Source organism: Falco biarmicus, chromosome 3, assembly GCF_023638135.1.
Source record: "Falco biarmicus isolate bFalBia1 chromosome 3, bFalBia1.pri, whole genome shotgun sequence".
NCBI lineage: Eukaryota > Metazoa > Chordata > Aves > Falconiformes > Falconidae > Falco > Falco biarmicus.
In genome coordinates this window covers 43,001,535-43,020,151 of record NC_079290.1, presented here as the reverse complement: position 1 = coordinate 43,020,151, position 18,617 = coordinate 43,001,535, and the positions used below count along the sequence as shown (strand labels likewise).

The window sequence follows — 18,617 nt, the reverse complement described above, 5'->3', positions numbered from 1 at the left end:
CGTTGTCCCTCCGCGCCGCCGCCCAGCCGGCCAAGCGGTGTTTCACGGGGGCTGGCCCACGAAGGCCTCCGTTGAAGGGAGGCCGCCTGCCCGCTCCCCTTCCCCGGTTAAAGCCGCGGCAGCGCAACCCCGGCCCTGCCCTGCCCCGGGACGGAGGCGAGCTGCTGGCGGCTCCGGGGTTAAAGGGGTGCGGCGCTCCGCCCTCCGGAGCAGCAGGGGGCGCTGCTGGGCGCCGCCCGCCGGTTTCCGGGGAGGCGGGAACGCGCGCGGGACGCGAAGAGAGCTGCGGTCGCCGGTGCCGGTGAGCGGTGCGGTCGGGACGGTGCCCGCAGCCCACGTCCTCCCCCGGCAGCCCGGTCTGCCCGCCTCGCCGCGTGGAGGCCGTGCGGCCGCCTGGTTCATAGCCCGGAGTGGGGACAGCCGAGACGAGCGACGGCTTGTGGGGGAACGGGATGGGCCCGGGAGGCAGCGCAGGGCGAGGACGCGGCGGCCGCGGCCCGGACCCCGGTGCCGGGCTTGGGCGTCCCCGCGGAGGGGGGTGGGGCAGCGGAGCTGCGCGAGGCCTTCCGGCGGGAGCCGTTCATTGTGTGGCCGTTGCCTAACTACGGCGCCGCGTTTCTAAAGGGGTTCAGGGGTTGCCCGGGAAACGCCGCTGAGAGCGGCCCGTGCGCGGGCGGGCGCTGCAGGCCGCGGCAGAGGCTCAGCCCCGTCAGGCGGAGAGGGACGTGATCTCCCGGCTCTGAAGGTTTTCCGAAATTAGTGTCTTTTTGCATCAGAGTACGTGTCCTGGAAAAGTAGGTAAGCCCGTATGGTGAGGGGAAGGAAGTAAGTCGCGGAACTTGCTGGTTGGTTGTTCTGAGGGTTAATTGCCTTCACAGTTCGTAAAGTCGTGTTCGTTTTAGTCAGTTTATTAACGGGTGAGCCTTCGGACCCTGGGATTTTTTCTGCTTTTTCATATAAGAACTTGAAAGAAAGGAAGGTGAAAGGTACAGGAGGCACGTCTCTTGTCAGCAAGAGCGTGTTCTGTATGCTGTTCACAGGGCTATAGTGGGTCTAGAGAAGCAGCCCGTACGGGCTGTTAGGAGACCTTAGGAAGTTTGGGTGAAACTTGGAAAAATATTCCTTAACGACACGGTTATGTGACCATATGATCTGTATGTACGATTACTGAACGTGGCACATAGTTGCTTTGTGAAAGCACTTCCCTCCTTGCCACCCCTTGCTGCAGCGTGTATGGATGGGAATTGCCATTTTGCCAGTTTTCCTAATGTTATTTTAATATTATGGTAGCACAGAAGAGGTGAAATCTGTCTAATTTTAAATGCTGTCTTGAAATTTTGTGCTGTGTTTTCCTGAACAAGTAGAGGGTAAGAGAAAGCGTAAAAAAGACTGCAGTATACGTTTTTTTGGATGATTAAGTAGATAAACAGTACACCACTAGATATAATCCACATGGAAACAGACATGCACTGTTTACTCTGGGCATGGATCCAGTTAAAATCTCAGGGTCAAACTTGACTTACTTTCCTAAATAGCTATATGCTATTGTCTGGTATATTTGATTAAGTTGAAGTCTACCTAGCTGACTATAATTATTCAGAGTTGCTTTTGTAAAAACTTCCAGTTTAAAAGGAGAAAAAAAAGTTATGAAAGACTGAAATCTTCTTGAAAGCAAAAATACATTTTTTTATTTTATGGGACATTTTCAGACAGCAGTTGAGTGTATAGCAGCAGGATGTTTAATGGAATTTCATTTTGAATAATGCAGTGTTTTAGGAATGCAAATACATCCAAGATTTAAAGACGGAAAAGCTGATAGATCTATACTATCAGACATTTTTTAAAGTAGTAGTCACAAAACGTTATGTTTTCCAAAACCTTGAAATATATGTTGTTTGTACCTCATGATTTTGGGGGCATGTGGCTTATTTTTGGGTTTTCAAATGTTTCAAAATCAGCATGTTCTGATTTTCCCTTTTGCTCTATGCACATGCCTGTGATGCAATGTCTGCGAGCTTAGTTCTGAATCGGCAACTTGTACTAGTAATTGCAAGGGTCTAGAAGGGCACAAAATGCATTCAGACACATTGCTAAACTAGATTGTTTTGCTTCGAATTGAAGTGGTTTTATAGTGCCAGGCTTTACCTTGGTATGTTTGTGCACTCACATGAAGTCAGTTTGGAGTTAACGGTTTGTGAGTTCAGCACTCAGCGCCATCACATAGTTCACTGCACAGCTGGGGACTGCAGTAGCACTCTTTTCAGATAGAACTGTATTGTTTCTTTATTTTTATTGTGATTAGTCACGATCTCTTCACTTGATACAGCAGATGATAAAATTGATTAATATTTGGCAAGATATTTGCTTACATACTGATATATTTTCTGAACTTTATGTATCACATTCAAATTATCAGTCTTTTGCTTCGAATGTGTACTATTTTTAATTTATTTTCTTTTGCTTTCAGTATAATATACTCTTGCTTATAAGGTTTGCAGTCATGCTTATTTTAAGAAGATCAGCTCAGGCAGAAAGGGTGTAAGACATAAAGTGTCTAGCTATATTCTAAGAGGCATTGGCCACTTTTCCTGGCTTTTTAGCTGTATTAAAGGTCTGTTGAATCAACACTGCTGTAGCGTTAGTAGTCTTAGTATTTTGTAAGGGCTGGAGTTGTGAGCTTTCCTCACAGCAATTTAATTGCCTGTGTAGTTCAGCTGCAACTGTTTTGTCTCCCGATTTTTAATTTATTGTATTGCTCTTTTGAGCAGTATGTTGGGAGTGCAGAATGCTAGAATATTCATTGTGTTCCTTGTACTAGATAGAAAATATACTACAAATACTCTTTTCCGTATACTGTCTCTCAGAATAAGTTTGGTACCATTCCATTACAGTGATTTGGAAACAGTTTTAGAGTTTATACGTGTTATTGTAAGTAGAGGTAAGGAATACAGATGTTACAGCCAACAAGCTTTTGAAAAGACTTCTCACAGCGCTGCCTTCTGTATGTGGTAATTTTCCTCTTGGTGGCTTTGCAGCACTGGGTAGGTGATGAGACGAACTTTTAGATTGTTTCACCCATTCAGAACAGTTTCTTTGTTATTCTTAAGCAACCTGATAGGCTAAATAAAATTTATCAGTGCCTGGAAACTTACCCTCTTTTAGATTTCTTCTATCCTTTAGTAGTGTGCAAAACTAATGGGATTAAAGATTTAGGACAAATCAGATGGAGAAATTTATTTTTGGAATTGATTGTCCTCTGTTACCACTAGGAGTTGTAAATAGGTTGTCCTAGTTCTGCCTCCTCTGTAGCAATACTATAATTTTGTATTATGACTTAAAAAATGGTGTTAATGCAAGAAGAAATGTTTAAAAGAATACATTTTAGGGAATATGTCAAGCGGGTGTATTCTTTAAATGAACAGCATGCAATTACTTTATCTGATGGAATTTTGACTTTTTTTCTCTTCATCTTCTAGTAAACATTTATTTCAGTCTCTGGATGCATCGTTTTATGTTTACCTATGTAGTATCTTACTCTGCTGGTCTTTGAGATGGGTTTTTTTGTTTTTAAATTCTTTGATCCTTTTCCTGAAGGATATATAAGAAATATATATTTTCTTATATGCTTTTATCATTGGCCAGTTGTTTACTTCATACAATCTGTAGGCTTTAGCAAGATACTGAATTAACTTCAATAAAACTGCTGTACAACCTGTGTTTAGGTACCACATGTGATGGGATTGCTTAGGAACCTGCCTAAGCAATCGGGTTTTTTTAAGTTGTATGGGTAGTATTAGAGGGGTTTGAGGTCATAATTTTCTTCTTGGTTCCATGCTTCCTTTCGGTGTGGAATATAACGCACGCATTTTTTATTTGCAGGTTTGGTTTTACAAAACTTCTCCTGAAGTGGAGTTAGTGAAAATTCTGAGTGGAGATTAGAATGGGTAGGCTTGTATGCAGTCGTTCTTTTTGCTTGTGTCTTCCTTCTTTCTATGACTACTTAGTATGCAGCTTTGCAGTATTTTTAGTTCTGATAACACTAGCCTAACAAAGAATATTCAAAGTCTGAGTGTGTGCCTTAACTTGTGTACAGTTCCATTGTTGTGAATTTGATTCTCTTTAATTTTTATTATCAAGTTATCTAGAAGCAGCAATATACAGTAAATTGCACAAATAAGGTGCTAAAATTTCTGTTGCGAAGGGCTTTCAGTTAAGTAGGCAAGATGCACAACTAGTGGAAGAGCGGTAAGCAGCTTTCCTCAGTACGGGTTTTCTTACAGAGAAGTGACTTGTCTGATTGCAAGTCAATGCTGCCTGATATCCATGATCTTACAATTATTGCAGAATTGTAGCTGTTCTTACTGCCTCTATTTTATTGTTACAGGAATTAATGATACACTGTTGGCTCCAACTCTAGAAATACTATGCATGCATTTTGTGTTTTGTGGTTTGGGTTTTTTTTCCTTTGTTGTTTTGTGATTTTGGGGTTTTGGTTTTGAATAAGCTTGATGATTTTTATGACTTCTTGTGGTAGTAACAAGCCCAGAATTGATTGTATGATTGATCGTTATTTTAAAGTATATGTGTATTTTGCACTTTTTGTACTATTTTGTCTAACAGTTCTTTTATCCTGTCTGTTTTTTATGTTGTCTAGTTTTGATGTTATAATTTACTTAACAATAAACTTGTGCTAGTGTGTTGTGAAGGGCCATTGGTAGACTTGCAGTTAAAAAAAAAAACAACCCCAAAATACTTTAACCAAGTTAGAAAAAAAAGATTAGAGGAATATCTTCAGTCTTAGAATCTGAAATCTTCGAATTTTTTCTCTGGCAAAACATCAAGTAATCTCCATGGATGGGTGGCCTGAGTCAGATGTTTTGTTGACCGAGCAAACATCTCAAGGCTTGTAGTTCTGAAGGGGAAATTTGAGTATTACTTCTGCTGTCTTAAATAACTATAATTGAGCTTTAAATTCTTGAGGTTCTGTTGTAGATGTAGGCAATGTCTTTTCTATAACTTTAGATATGATGGCAGATGATTTAGACAAACTTATTGAAGATCAGAAGGCTAAGTTGGCACAAGATAAAGCAGAACTTGAAAATGATCCACCTTACATGGAAATGAGGGTAAGAGTATTAAACAGTTTTCGTGAATTTAAACATTTCTATTGCTAGGGTCTTGATATATAAGCTTGCTTTTACTATGTGCTTTTAAAACTTTATTTGTTGTGGAAGTATATATTAAAGATTTATTTATTCAGATTAATTTCTAACTGAAATACTTGGCATCTGTATTTATGTAGATTTATAAAAACCTCCTTGCCACCCCGCATACAAATAACATTTGTATTTTACAAGTGGGAAAACTTGTGAATGGTTATAATTTTTTCTTCCCCCCTCCATAGGGAAGCTGGCTAGCAGGCATCTCTGTCTGCTCCAGAGCATAGGGCTTGGGGTAGGGATGGAAAGTATAAATATCTTCAACATTTCTGTTATGGAAACAAGGAAATATAAAAGGCAAATTACTTAATCCAATTAAACAAGATCTGTTCTTATTGCAGTTTTCGTATTAGAAATTTTAGTACCTAATTTTAAAACTAGAAGGATTTTAGAATTTGCAGATCACCATTAAGTTGTCTTAATAGTGCCAGTACCTGGTAAAAAGCTGTATCTAAATAATTCAAGCTGGCTAAGTGATATGGTAACTAAATCAAGTCCCCAGTTAAAAAAGGAATTTTGATTTGTTTATTGTTTGACTTAAAGCCCCAAACAGCTTGAGCTTTTAACAGCAATTATAATATTTTTTCACTCCCTTTTTGTTTCATCAGAAGGTTATGAGAATTCATCTTTACCCTTCTGTGGGTAATATAAATATTTTTACCAAGTTATAATAATTCTCTCCAGAAAGATTTATTCACTGGAGAAAGTTAATTCTTAGGGAGCTGTGAGGAACTGGGCTTCCTTTATTTTTGTCTTCTCTGCTTGGAGCAAGTTTAAAGAGAAGGAGACTATTTCCAGCCTATAGTTCAATAAAGTCCTAAGGTGGATGGTGAAAGCATAGTTGCAGGGAACAAATGTGTTAAATTTGCGCTGTAATACCCTGTAATTCTTTCATCGTTTCAAGCAGCACATCAAATCAGCCTCCATAAAAAACCCCCCACACAGGATATGTGTAAACTATGAAACAGTTGTGGATTATGATGTAAATCACAGTTGATATTCATGGAATTATTTAGGTTGGAGAAGGTCATAACATGAAATACATTGAATGTATTGAAATATATTAAACTAATAATCCTGTGTTGTAGAGGAGAACTACTTCTGGCAGTATTAGTGAAATGTATAACTTCCTTAATGTGTTAATCCAGCATCACTTTCAATCTCTTTATTCTCCAATGCTGACAATTATGTTAATAATGTTGTTCTTATATGTGATATTTCTTTTATCTTGTGATGCAGCAATGCCTTTTGCTTTGTTTTCAGAATAAGGAATCAGAAAAGCTTTCTGAGACCAGCAAAATGTTAATCTCCATGGCTAAAGAAAATATACCTCCAAACAGTCAACAGAACTATTACTTAGGTATAGTATATATATTTTTTAATATGTCTTTAGATTTAAATGACATTTAATAACCTTTGAGAATTTTGGAAGGGAATTACTGCTTTGGACTTTTAATTACAAGATGATCATTAGAATTCAAGCGCATACCAGTTCTTCAGTCTTCCACATGTCTTGAGATTGTATGGAATTTTTTTGTAGTTATGCTTTTTTTTGAATAATTAAAATATGCTTATTCTTTTTCTGCTTGTAAAGGTAGCCCCACTGAAAAAAACCCATAACAAAAAGCTGCTTTCCAGTCCTTGACAGATTATCTCTCCTTTCCTGTTGTATTTGGGTGGAGCAAAAGCTCTGGAAGTACATCTTTCATCCGGACTTTATGGCAAAAGGCTATGTTCTCTGTACTTTGTGCCAGGGAAGTAAGGATGCTTTTTCTTTCAGCCTCTAAGCTAAAGAGTCCTCGTCCAACTTTGCTCAAATGCACACAGTTACACTAATTTTTCTTTTAAATGTGAAGTGTCTTTTAAATGTTTAGGGATACAGTACTAGACTGATTGTATTGCTTTTCAAATTTTGTTATAGTCATTTACTATACAAGGAAAGAACAAACACTTAGTTTTGGTTGAAGTCTTAGCCAAGTAAAATGGTTAGATTTGTTTTGCTGACTGTTGGCTTAATTACAATTGTCTTTAAAAATAGACCTGTTTTCTCTGTGTTCTTTGTGATTCTGTTTGAAAATGTATAATGGTGTTCCTTTCTCCATATTACTGTTTCTTTAAGGTGCTGCCTTTCCTGACGTGGCCTACCATCCCCTTTCTGTAGGCACTACTGTTTTTCCTTAGTTACACTTGTGTAGCTTGGGTTTGTCTTGAGAGCTTCAGAGCTTTTATGTGTCCTTCTTGTTGACAGGTAACTTTTCTTTCAGGTGTAGACACTTGGGTTTTGTGCATCATTAACTTTCATACTGTGCTTACTGTCATGCTGGTGTAATTCTGTAACTTCCAGTGGGAGTAAAAGCTGTCCTTTTATTTTAACGAAGATTCATCAATGGATATTTAGTGTTGTTTACATCAATCTAATCTAATCTATCTTTTAAGTAAGTACTCCTGCTATACTTAATGTTATGTCCACTTTATAATTCTAACAGAATTTGTGACCAGAAAAGTGCATGTCTTAAATTAAAAAAAGGAGCCTGAGCTTGTGAATCTGGAGGCCCAAACTAAAAATATTAGCTGCATAAATAAACCCATGGTTTTTATAAGCATGTTGTATAAACAGAACTTCCAGCCATCAGCAAGGCAAGGTCCTCTAAAACCTTTACAGGAAAACTTCACTAAATATTAGCTTAAGTGATAGTTGAATATTCCTTGCTGCAAGGCTAAATATTGTTCATAATGGCTAAACTTTGTTAGAGGACAGCACCTGAATAAGTATCTACCTCACATTTTTGGCAGTTTTATTATGATTAGTAGGTTAACCCTGGTGTTGATAATTCTTTGCTTAACTGTGGAAACCTACGAAATGGAAAATAGAACACAGTTAAGCTATTTTAATATTAAAATTATAGCACATGTCATGCTCTGTTTATTATTATAAACTGGACTTAACTGGTGACACTTACTTTATTACGTGTACTACTCTATTTATTACAGATGAGGGGCATTCAGGCGGTCTTAAATTAAAAGCAACAAGTAGGTATTGCTGTGTCATGGTTTAACCCCAAATGGCAACTGAGCACCACACAGCCTCTCACTCGCTCACCCCAGTGGGAGGGGGAGAGAGAATCAAAAGGGTAAAAGTGAGAAAACTTGTGGGTTGAGTTAAAAAGTTGAGTAATTGCAAAAAAAATGGTAATAAAAAAATAACAGAGAGAAATAAAACCCAAGACAGACAAGCAATGCAAATGAAGACAATTGCTTACAACCAAACAACTTATGCCCAGCTGGTGTCTGAGCAGCCGCGTCCCGCCCCCCCCCCCCCCGTTTTATTGTTGAGCATGACATCAACTTTTATGGAATATCTCTTTGGTTGGTGGTTGTGTTACAGATTTGCTAATAAGTTAAGATTGAGTGACTTGATTTTATAAAATCATTTTTACTAGAAATATAGAGGGATAAGAAATATATTTTAATGAAACTTATAGTTGCACAGTAAAAGCTGTTACAAAATCCTTTGTACAGTCCCATACCAAGGCCAGAAGAATGGGCTAGAATCAGTGTTTAAAACTTAGGTAATAAATTTAGGGTTTGAAAGGTTTCTTTGTAGTTAACTAGTCTTCCATATGTAGAAAGTGTATTGAAATGTCAGAATATAGGATTAATGGGAACTGGGGAGAGTCAACTGGAACAGCTTGTAGTTACCTGCCAAGAAACGGTGAACTTTAGTAAAAGGTAATTCCGGCACAGGGAGATTGCGACCACCGACTCATATACCACCTACCCAAATCGTACCCTAGACCCATTTCTGGACCTTTCTAACCTTTACTGGGCAGAATCGGATATGGGAGGAGAGTATGTTAATGATTTTCGGGAAATATAATGATTATGCATGAATACTTACTGAATATGTATGAATAAGTTCTATATATGGTGTCTGATTTTGAAACTTGGTGTGCACTGATTGTGAGAGGACTCACTCACGCACCCGGCCGTCAATAAAGAAGTGTCTGCTTATCTACATCAAATTGGTGTTGATAAGCTCTTCATTCCGAGATTTCGGTAACAGTTGGGGTCAGCTGTCCTGACTGTGCCCCCTCACCAGCTTCTTGTGCACCCCCAGCCTACTTGCTGGCAAGGGGGTGTGAGGAGCAGAAATGGCCTTGGCGCTATGTAAGCACTGCTCAGCAGAAACAAAAACATCCCTTTGTTAACAACACTGTTTTCAGCACAAATCCCAAACGTGGCCTCATGCTAGCTACTCTGAAGAAAACTAACTCCATCTCAGCCAAACCTAGTATGGTGGTATTATAATTTGGGTGCTGAACACATTTGGCTATCAGTAGATGGCTGTTGATATTATTGGCTTGTTCTGCTTTAAAGCAATGTAAATTCCTTTGGATTAAATTAGACAAGGACTGTTCCTTGGTAGCTGCTAAATATGTTCTATGGTTCTAGCAGTAGTGTTGATAATCAGGCTGAATGAAGTTAGTTACTTCTCAACCTATTAAATGCGTGCAAACTTTTATGTAAAAATGCATTTAAAATCTTAACTTTTTTCTAACTGAAAAAGTTGTCAATGTGATCGTGTGTGATAAACAGAATGTGAAATGGCAAGTGAATTCTGCAAATACAGAGTAAACAGAAGCAGAAAACCGATGAAAAAGAAAGTAGATCTCTTATTCCAGTGAAAGAATTGAGACAAATTGTGCACAGAATTTGGTTGACTGTATATTAACTGACGTATTTTTGCCTTGCTAGGCTCTCCTAAGTTTTTGCAGTAGGTAGTTTTTAAATATCATTAAATTGCTACTCGTAATTGTTATCTCAGTGCTTCTCTGGTGGCCAAATAAAAGTCTTCTATAATTAAATTAACTATAAACCCTCTTTTGTTTGAATACTTCACATATTTGAACAGAAGTACTTGATTCTCACTTTTTTTCTGTACTGAATTTTACTGGCTTCTATAAGGTTACTGAATGAATCTTCACTCTGATGTGTTAGATGCTTTTGATTTTTTTTGTGGTTTCCTGTAGTAATTTCATGTGAAAATAAAAGGCAAGAACAAGCAACTGAAATGAACCATTTTCCCTTCTGTATTCTATTTCTTTTTACACTTACCCCTTTTTTGAGGGTTGAAATGGCACATCATTTTTTAATGGAACTCTCACCTCATGTGCAAATTTAGGAGACAAGTAACTTGCAGGTTGGAGAAGAAGCTCCCATGCAGATTTTGGTTAGTAATTGAACTCTGCAAGCTGTTTCAAAATAGTGTATGACAAATTTAATCATGCATTAGGTTCTTTGGTTCTACAGAACAGCAGGCTGACTCTTGTTTAGGCTTGTGAGGGTACCTTCTGACTTGGCTGAAACTCTCTCAAGCCAGGCCAGCTAAGTGTGCATATGCTAAGTATATTTCAATCTTTTATCTGTTTCAATAGCAGAGTGATTCCCAAGTTACCAATTTTCAGCATTTGTATTATGTAATTTTTACTGTACAGATACTGATTAATGCCCTATAAACATTTAAAATACTGGAGTCAAAGTACAGTGCACTAAATTGGAACTGACAAATATCCCTGTCTTCCCTCTTGCTCCTTGCGACCCATTTTACATAGACCACGAGATGTGGAAACGCTTTCAGAGAAACAATAGGAAATTAAAAAACCAAACAGTTGCAGTCTTTTCTCTTGTTGTGTGGTTTTTGTGGAATTCACTAGTGCTCTGTGGAGAGTGTGAGAGCAGCTGCAGAGGTGGGCTTCTGGGGCAGAGGATATTTTTTATCAAGTACTTTAAAATGTATTTTAGGAACCACATATAACTTGCATAGCATTATATTTTTAAGAGTCCAGCTGTTGAGAGACCTGATGGCAATCTTGGAAGAGTACTAAATGTGTGTTTTGGGTCTACTACAATTAAAAACACTGAGGTGGAAAGAAAAAATTACTATTGTTAGCATATGTTCAGATTTGTTGTAGTTGTATGGGTGCAAACGTATATTTCACATGCTTCATGCTAAACAAATAGCTTGTTGCTTTCTCGTTGTGAAATATGTTTTCTGTTGTGTGATAAGCACAGCTTAAAATAGTAGAGTAATTTGGAAACTAACATGTCAAAGGAGATTTCCTTTGAAACATACATTGACAAAAGTAGTGTGTACAATATTTAGGTTATTTAATACTACTTGTCAAGCTATCCAAATAAATTCAATTTATGTTGCATTTTTTTTCTAGTGGGGAGAAAAAGCTCAAGGACTAGAGGAAAACTAACATCCAAAACCAAATCATTTTTTCTGTGCTTTTCATCCAACTACTCATACAGAGGTGTTTTTTATTTCAGCTGTTTTGTAGTTACTGGTTGCATAGTGAATTTTCTTTTTATTGCTGATGTCTAAGAAAAATCCAGATGTAGCTTTTGCAGGTTGTGCTTTGTATTGATACAAAATAGTAGAATTACAATATTTATTAACATTGAACTTTCAGGTGACTATGGCATGAGTTTACCTCTTGGAGAAGAATATGAACGAAAAAGACATAAACTCAAAGAGGAACTTCAACAAGATTATAGGCGATATCTTTCTCAGGTAAAGCTTCTTGTCTGGTTACATGAATTTAGTGAGTCTTTTAAAATGACTCATTGTAATTGAATGAAAATTAATAAAATCTGGTGAAAACCTTTATTTGGCAGCATTCATTATGACTAATGGCTGATTTTGAAGACTTGAATAAAAGTAATTTCAAACTGGCCTCACTAGGAAAGGTTATGTATTTTAGGCTTCTGCGATCTCATTGCCATGAGACTACATATTACTTAGTACGTTATATTCTAAATGCTTGTATTTACTTGTGTTTACTTCTTTTTTTTTTTTTTTTAAAAAGAATTTAAAATATCATCTGTTACTTCCTTAAGTACTTATCTATTCTATGGTCTGTAATTCAGGTAAGAATATTCCTGTAATTAGTGTGACTCCATTTGACAGCTTCTTTTCAATTTTAGAAATTAAAAAACCCTTTTATACTCTGCTTAGCATGATCTATTAAATGTCACAGTAAATTTAAAATTGAAGAGGTATGCATGAAATGGCATAATCTTGGGAATATTGTGTGTCCCTTCTTAGTCAAATAGAAAAAAAACGTCAGGAACCAAATAATTTCCGTTGTCTGGAAATGCTAATTATCAGTGTATTTAGTTCTTAAAATGAAAGAATGAATTTGCTTTAAGGAAAGAAGTTTTGGGTTTTTTTTAATTCAACTGCTTTTGAATAACAGACTCTTTTTGAATTCTAACTTTTCCCTGACTTTCAGGGTATTTCACAGGCAAAAAGAAAGGTAGGGTGGCTGCAATATAATTTTTTTCTTCAAATTAGTTGCTTTTTGCCTTGTTTGAAAGCTTTGTGCTCTCTGAATTAAAATAATTTTTTGTGCTTTGTGTGCTTGTGCATGCTGTAGTTACTAGTTGTGATTAACGGCATTGTTTGCTCTCTGCAGAATTACTTATATTTATTGTTTTCCATTAATACGGTTTTAAAATACTTTTTGATTTCTTTTTTCCTTTACAACTGCTGTTCTTGCTGTCTAGTGCTGACTCTGGAGAAGTTTTTCTTTTAGTAGACATTTGCTTCAAGGCTTATCAGTTACATGTTATGAGTTCAGATTTTTTTTCTTGATATACATACTTTATAAAGCTGGAATAAAACCGTAAACTTTGAAATATTATGTGTCATGGAAAACGGAGTCAGGGCTTCTTGCTTCCCTATTGCTGTGAAATCTCATCAGTGGTGCTTAGGAAAGCAGTGGAGCCAACACCTGCTGGCCAGAAAGCAAGAATACAAGTATTGTGAGGAAAACAGAAGAGGCATTTTTGCAAGTATTGTTCAATTACAGTAATTTAAAAATATTTATATCATTATACTGTTGCATATATATAATTTTCAGATTTAACACTCTCCATCCAGGTTGTTCAAATTAAGCAAATTCAGTAAAGGACTGGGAGGTAACATGGTAAAAACACAACCTTCTGGTTTTTCTGGGGCTTTGAATAACATGCATATGATACAAATTAACTATGAGCATGCACTAGAATTCCTGAATAACAATAGCAAGAGCAGATTTAACTGACTTCTTAACCTCTAACCAAAATGATGCTTAGATGATTGTTGCTTCTTGTTTAGTTCTAAATTTCAGATTATTTTCAAAGTTAGGATATTAATCTTTCATAATTCTCACCAAAGTACCTAAGCAATACGATTTTTACATTAACTTCTAATGTTAATTTAATAACTTAACATCCTCAAGTAAACCTCAGTTTTACAAATTTAGGTTTACCAGTTGGGTTTTTTTCTTTTTTAATGTAGTATATGTTAGCTATATTAAGCTTGTAAGGCCTGAGGCAGAGAAAGGATAACAATCTCTAATTTCTTTTGCCCACATGAAGAGAGTGCAATTTTTAGCAGCTCTCTTAGTGATATTATTGTGGTTAATACCTTATTTAATGTTGCTTATGCAGTTTCTGTATCAGCTTCTGACTTTTGGTAAATATGTTTGTAAGATCAGAAGTAACTTCTACAGATGTGTTCAAAGTATGAAAAGAATTACTTATTAATTTGAGGGTTAAAAATTATTTACTTTTTCTAGTAAAAATAACTTATTTCTCCATATTAATCTAGTTGTCTGAGTGGTTGCTTGACTGTTTGCATGATTATTAAATCCCTTATATCTTCTAATGTGTAGTTGTGAAATATAATTCCTAATTATGTGGTTTTGTACTGGAACTGGTAGGGCTGTTACCTGTTGACCTGTCTCTAAGCTTTTAAGCTAGATTACAATGTAGATAATGGAAGGAAACAATGCTAGTGAAATACTGTAACCCTTCCCCTCATCCACCCATGCCACACAAATAGATGATCTTTTTTATCAAAGGTAATGGGATTTATAAAACAGGCGATTGGCTGAGAATGGGCTGGGAATGCTTTTAGTAAATGATGTATGAAGAAGCTGCTAGATCTGGAAGCTAACGACCTGTTCCAGCATTGGTGTTTGATTTGAGAGGCTGATACTTTGACTTGCTGTGCAGGCCAGTTCCTAAGCTGCAGCCCAGCGAGCGATATGGAGCAACAACATAGTGTTTTCAATGGACAGTTCCGTTCCAAAAGTGACTTGTGGCGACAGATACTCGTGCTTATGCTATTTACAGGAGAATTGAGTAATGGTGGATTTTTTTGAATAAAAGTATTTTTTTTAATATACAGAGATTACCTGATGTAATCCTTGGAATAGTATAACAGGGAAAAAGTGACAAAACACTTTCAAACTCAAGCTTAAAGCTTCACAAAGCCCTTTACTTTCCACATTCCTTGACTTCACTTCATTCATGTGTTCCGAGAATGTCCTACACTTTCAAAATGTGAATGTTATCTTCAGTCTTTATTTCTTTAAATTGATCAGATTTATTTCAGAAGATATAATTATGAGCAACCATTTAGCAAGTAAGATCTGGTATTTTAAAATACTGATTATTGTTATTATTTATTTTTAATGTAGAAAAATTATCTGACTGCTGCTGAAGTAGATCCATATACTTGGGGATTATCTCTTCCTATTGATGAGCGACGATCTGCCAAGGTAAGTGTCTGAAGGTAGTTAAGTAAGTGGTGTATAAGTTGAAAAGGAACCTAGATGTTTAAGCTGTTACATAAAAAACTTATTTCCACTTTAGGTTTTTTTGTTTGGTTGGGGGTTTTTTACACTTGTTTACAAATGAGTATTTTTGGAGGTGGTCATTAGAATAATTTTCAGAAAAGTATTTAGATATTTAAAAAATTTTTAATCCTAGGTTGCCTGTACTTTTATTTTTTAGATAGTTAGATATGTCTGTACTGATACCAATTTGAGGTTTGCTGCTTTTAATTCACGCCTGCAAGGTATTTGGTGTGTTCAAAAGTTCTAGTGATTGTTCCTGGGTTTTTTGTTCAGCAATAAATATTGATCTAATAACATTGGTTTTCTTATAATTATATACTCTTCTAATTTGTTACTCTTCGTATTGCAACTTGGGGATAATTTAAAAATTATGTACTTGTAGTTGTTTCTACAGTAATATTCTTATCAGTTCCTATCAGATCTAAAGGAAGTGTGCTTTCTGCTATACACAATTTGTTTTGATGTCTTTGTGTGTGCTTTACCTACCTGCTTATACTCTTGTGATAATTTTTTTTTTTTTTAAACCCCAGATAAATCCAGGAATCTAAATAAAGCTGATTTGGTATTTAACGTAATGCCTGCTGTTAGTATAGGAATCTTCCCATTTCTCAATCTTTTTTTTGAGAGTACCAGTACTAATGTGTTTTGTGAAAGGAGTATACATTCTCTCTCTATGTGCTTAGCCCCTTTGATCTCCCTGAGGTTTCTTACCAGTTCAATGTCTTGCTTTCAAGTGTTGGAGAAAGATACCAGCCATAACAGTCTCTGCTATTGGAGGTTCATGGAGGTTAGAATATGAAGGTGCAATATGCATATGTAGATTTTCTTAACCTGTGATCCCTTCCTCTGATGGCATGATTCTGTGGAAGCCTGTATCAGCCTTACAGGGGTCACCTCTCCTCCTGCCCTCACACTCTTGGCCTTGTAATTCCCAGTTCCTTTCTTGCATTTGCTTGTGAATTGATCCAGGAACTTGAATTGGCAGAAACATTGTAATTTAGCAAATATTTTTGTTGACTTGCTGAACACTGGTTGGTTGTTAGAATCAGTCAAACCCAAGTGAAGACTGAGAGATCAGCTGTGTTGCTGGAGGACTGGACTGTTGCTCTAGGTTTTGTTTGGTTTTGGCTTTTTTAACCCATGTTGTCTTGGAGTGGCATTGTTGCTCTGTGTTTGGGGCTACCCTGTCACTGTAATCTGGTGCTGCCCTGTCACCGTAATCTGGCGCAAGGCTTCTGCTATGGAAAGTGTTGGTCTTGCCCTTGCTGTGCTTGCTCTTGCTTTCTGCCTCTCTTGTGCTACAATAATGTTTGGCCATATGTGGAAGTGAGAATGCAAAGAAGTGAAAACTGCTGTTATGAAAAAGCCCTGAAAACCAAATTATAGTAACGTTGAAAAAAAAAAAAGAAAAAAAAACACCAGCAAGAATGAAAAGCCCAGGAAGTAGAAAGGACTCCTCCTCAGCGGCAGCATGCACTTGTGCTTAGTTTGTTAGCTTTCAGTTCTCTTGAACTTTGTTTTAACCCTTGAGAGTATGTGTGCTGAAACAGTGAAAGAACTGGGGACATGTCTGATCATTGATGGTTTTATATCATAGCAGCTCAACATTTTCTGTATGAGTGTTGTATCCTTTTTACCCGTTTATTGCTATTGCAGGACCCAAAAGCTGCCAGAAGATGTCACACTATGCCCTGCTAAACAGCATCTGGGCAGTTAATGATTGGAGGTTAACTGCATTTCGGTTTCCTCTGTTAGGTAAAATGAGTAGTCACACAGCATACCCAGTTTTCTGCTGAGTGTTTTGCTACTTGTTAAAGACAGTGCAAGTTTCTCAGCTCTGGAAAATAGCCCTCAGCTATCATAGCTGTCTGCAGGTTTTATATTCTCAGTGTCAGAAAATCCATAGACACAAATTTTGGAAAACCAGTTTTGGGAAGCATTGATCTCACTTGCAAAATTCTTACTAAGCTGGTATTTTCATGGTGATTGAGGTATAAATTAGTTTGAAATTTGTTCATGGCAAAGTAAATATAAAATGCTCAGATTTTTTAATACCTTTTGCTTTTTTATTGGAAAATACTGCAGCGGAGAAGAGCATGATTCGTAATACTGTAATATAATTCTGTTTTTTTCATTTATGTGATGATTGGAATGATGTGGTATAACAGATGGCCCATGCTGTAAACAGAAGATAGTAATACCAGGGAATAATGTGAATTGAGGTTTGCTTTACCTGGAGACTTTTGTATTTCATATTATGTTATTAGGCTATTCATGTACAATTCCTGCATATTTTTAGCTCCGAGCAAGCTGGTTATAAATGTTGTCATCTTGCAAAAGCAGTTAGGACAAGGTGGATAGATCATGTTTTTCTTTGTTTTCCTTATATTCTTTGCACTTTTGACTCTTTTTGCAGTCTGCTTAACTGCTTGTTTGAATTTGACAGTTCAAGTTATATCCTAAGCTGTAATTGACATACCTTTTCTATAGTTGTATTTGTCCTGTTTTAATTAAGTGGGACAAGTCACAACTAACCTTAACACACAAAAAAAAAATTATGTTTAAAAATCATCTGTAAATACATTCAAATTGGAAATTAAAAGGTGATTTCTAATTGTTGAAGGAGTGAGGCTTTGGAACAATTTTGGATAGATTTAGGAGGAGGAAAGCTTACTGGTCTTAAGATGGAACCTGATACACAGTAGTGTTACTGGAGTCCAGACTTCATGCCCATGAAGCTGACTTCTGCTTACAGATTTCAGATTAAACGAAAGTACTATGTTCAAGAATGAACGAAAATCTCAAAGCAATTCAAGCCCTATTCGTACATCACAAAGAAGGCTGGGGTGGTGCTGGAAACACACAGCTTGCTTATATTCATTTAATACTGCAGCTCTGTAAAGTTAAAAGCTACTCAAAAAGGCAGAATTATGATGCCCTTTTCAATGCCTGTTTTAGGAGAAACTGCGGCTTGAAAGAAGCAAGGAATATAATCAATATCTCAGGGATAAAGAAGAATGGAATGAAAGGCTAAGGAAATTAGGGAAGAAAAACACAGAGGTAATGCAGTTTTATCATTGACTTAAGACATACAAAGTAAGACAAAATAAGCAAAGAATGTCATTCAGTTAGGCCACAGATATATTAATATATCTAGCAAGTCTTGTTATAAATCATACAGTACAGTTTTTGATTCCTACTTCAGTCATGTCTGTCTGGTAGAATGATGCTTTAATTCTGTGTGTCTGAAGCGAGTCCCTGGATTGTTCTTGGTGATAAAAGTGGTGGCCAAAAAAGCTGTCTCTGGACAAAAATGTTAAACTCCACACAGTGTTTCTTTAGCTTTTATTTGTAGTTGCTTTTTCCTTAGTCTGTGTGTCCAGTTCATGAGAAAGCAAGGCAAGTGCAGGCAGCTGTCCAGTATATGGTGCTGTTGATTTGTGAATAATAATAATAATAAAAAAAAAAGGTCTCTACTACTGAAAGTAGTAGAGACCCATGCGGAATTGAACTCTGATTCTGATCTGGGGCCTTGATGTGTATGGCAGTAGGCAGCTAAGCACCACACAGCCATTCACTTGCTCAGTGCTGGGAGGGGAGAGAATCAGAAGGGTAAAAGTGAGAAAAGTCATAGGTTGAGTAAAAGCCAGTTTAATAGGTAAAGCAAAAGCTGCACGTGCAAGCAAAGCAAAACCAGGAATCCATT

At 37.0% G+C, this 18,617-nt stretch overlaps 1 protein-coding gene across 9 annotated transcripts in view; it reads left to right on the top strand.

The window, feature by feature from the left end:
• Nucleotides 1-3: 3 nt before the first annotated feature.
• CSPP1 (centrosome and spindle pole associated protein 1) overlaps nucleotides 4-18,617 on the top strand; it is a 64,119-nt gene continuing 45,505 nt past the window's right edge. For 3 of the 9 annotated variants that reach the window (XM_056331275.1, XM_056331272.1, XM_056331269.1), the window contains exons 1-7: nucleotides 4-3,944; nucleotides 5,023-5,126; nucleotides 6,483-6,579; nucleotides 11,696-11,796; nucleotides 12,518-12,541; nucleotides 14,753-14,833; nucleotides 17,870-17,971. In XM_056331275.1, coding sequence (XP_056187250.1) covers nucleotides 3,941-3,944; nucleotides 5,023-5,126; nucleotides 6,483-6,579; nucleotides 11,696-11,796; nucleotides 12,518-12,541; nucleotides 14,753-14,833; nucleotides 17,870-17,971 — 513 coding nt within the window. In that variant the 5' untranslated portion in view covers nucleotides 4-3,940. The remainder of the gene's footprint in view (nucleotides 3,945-5,022; nucleotides 5,127-6,482; nucleotides 6,580-11,695; nucleotides 11,797-12,517; nucleotides 12,542-14,752; nucleotides 14,834-17,869; nucleotides 17,972-18,617) is intronic. The other 6 variants (XM_056331277.1, XM_056331273.1, XM_056331271.1 and 3 more) reach the window with 5 other exon arrangements.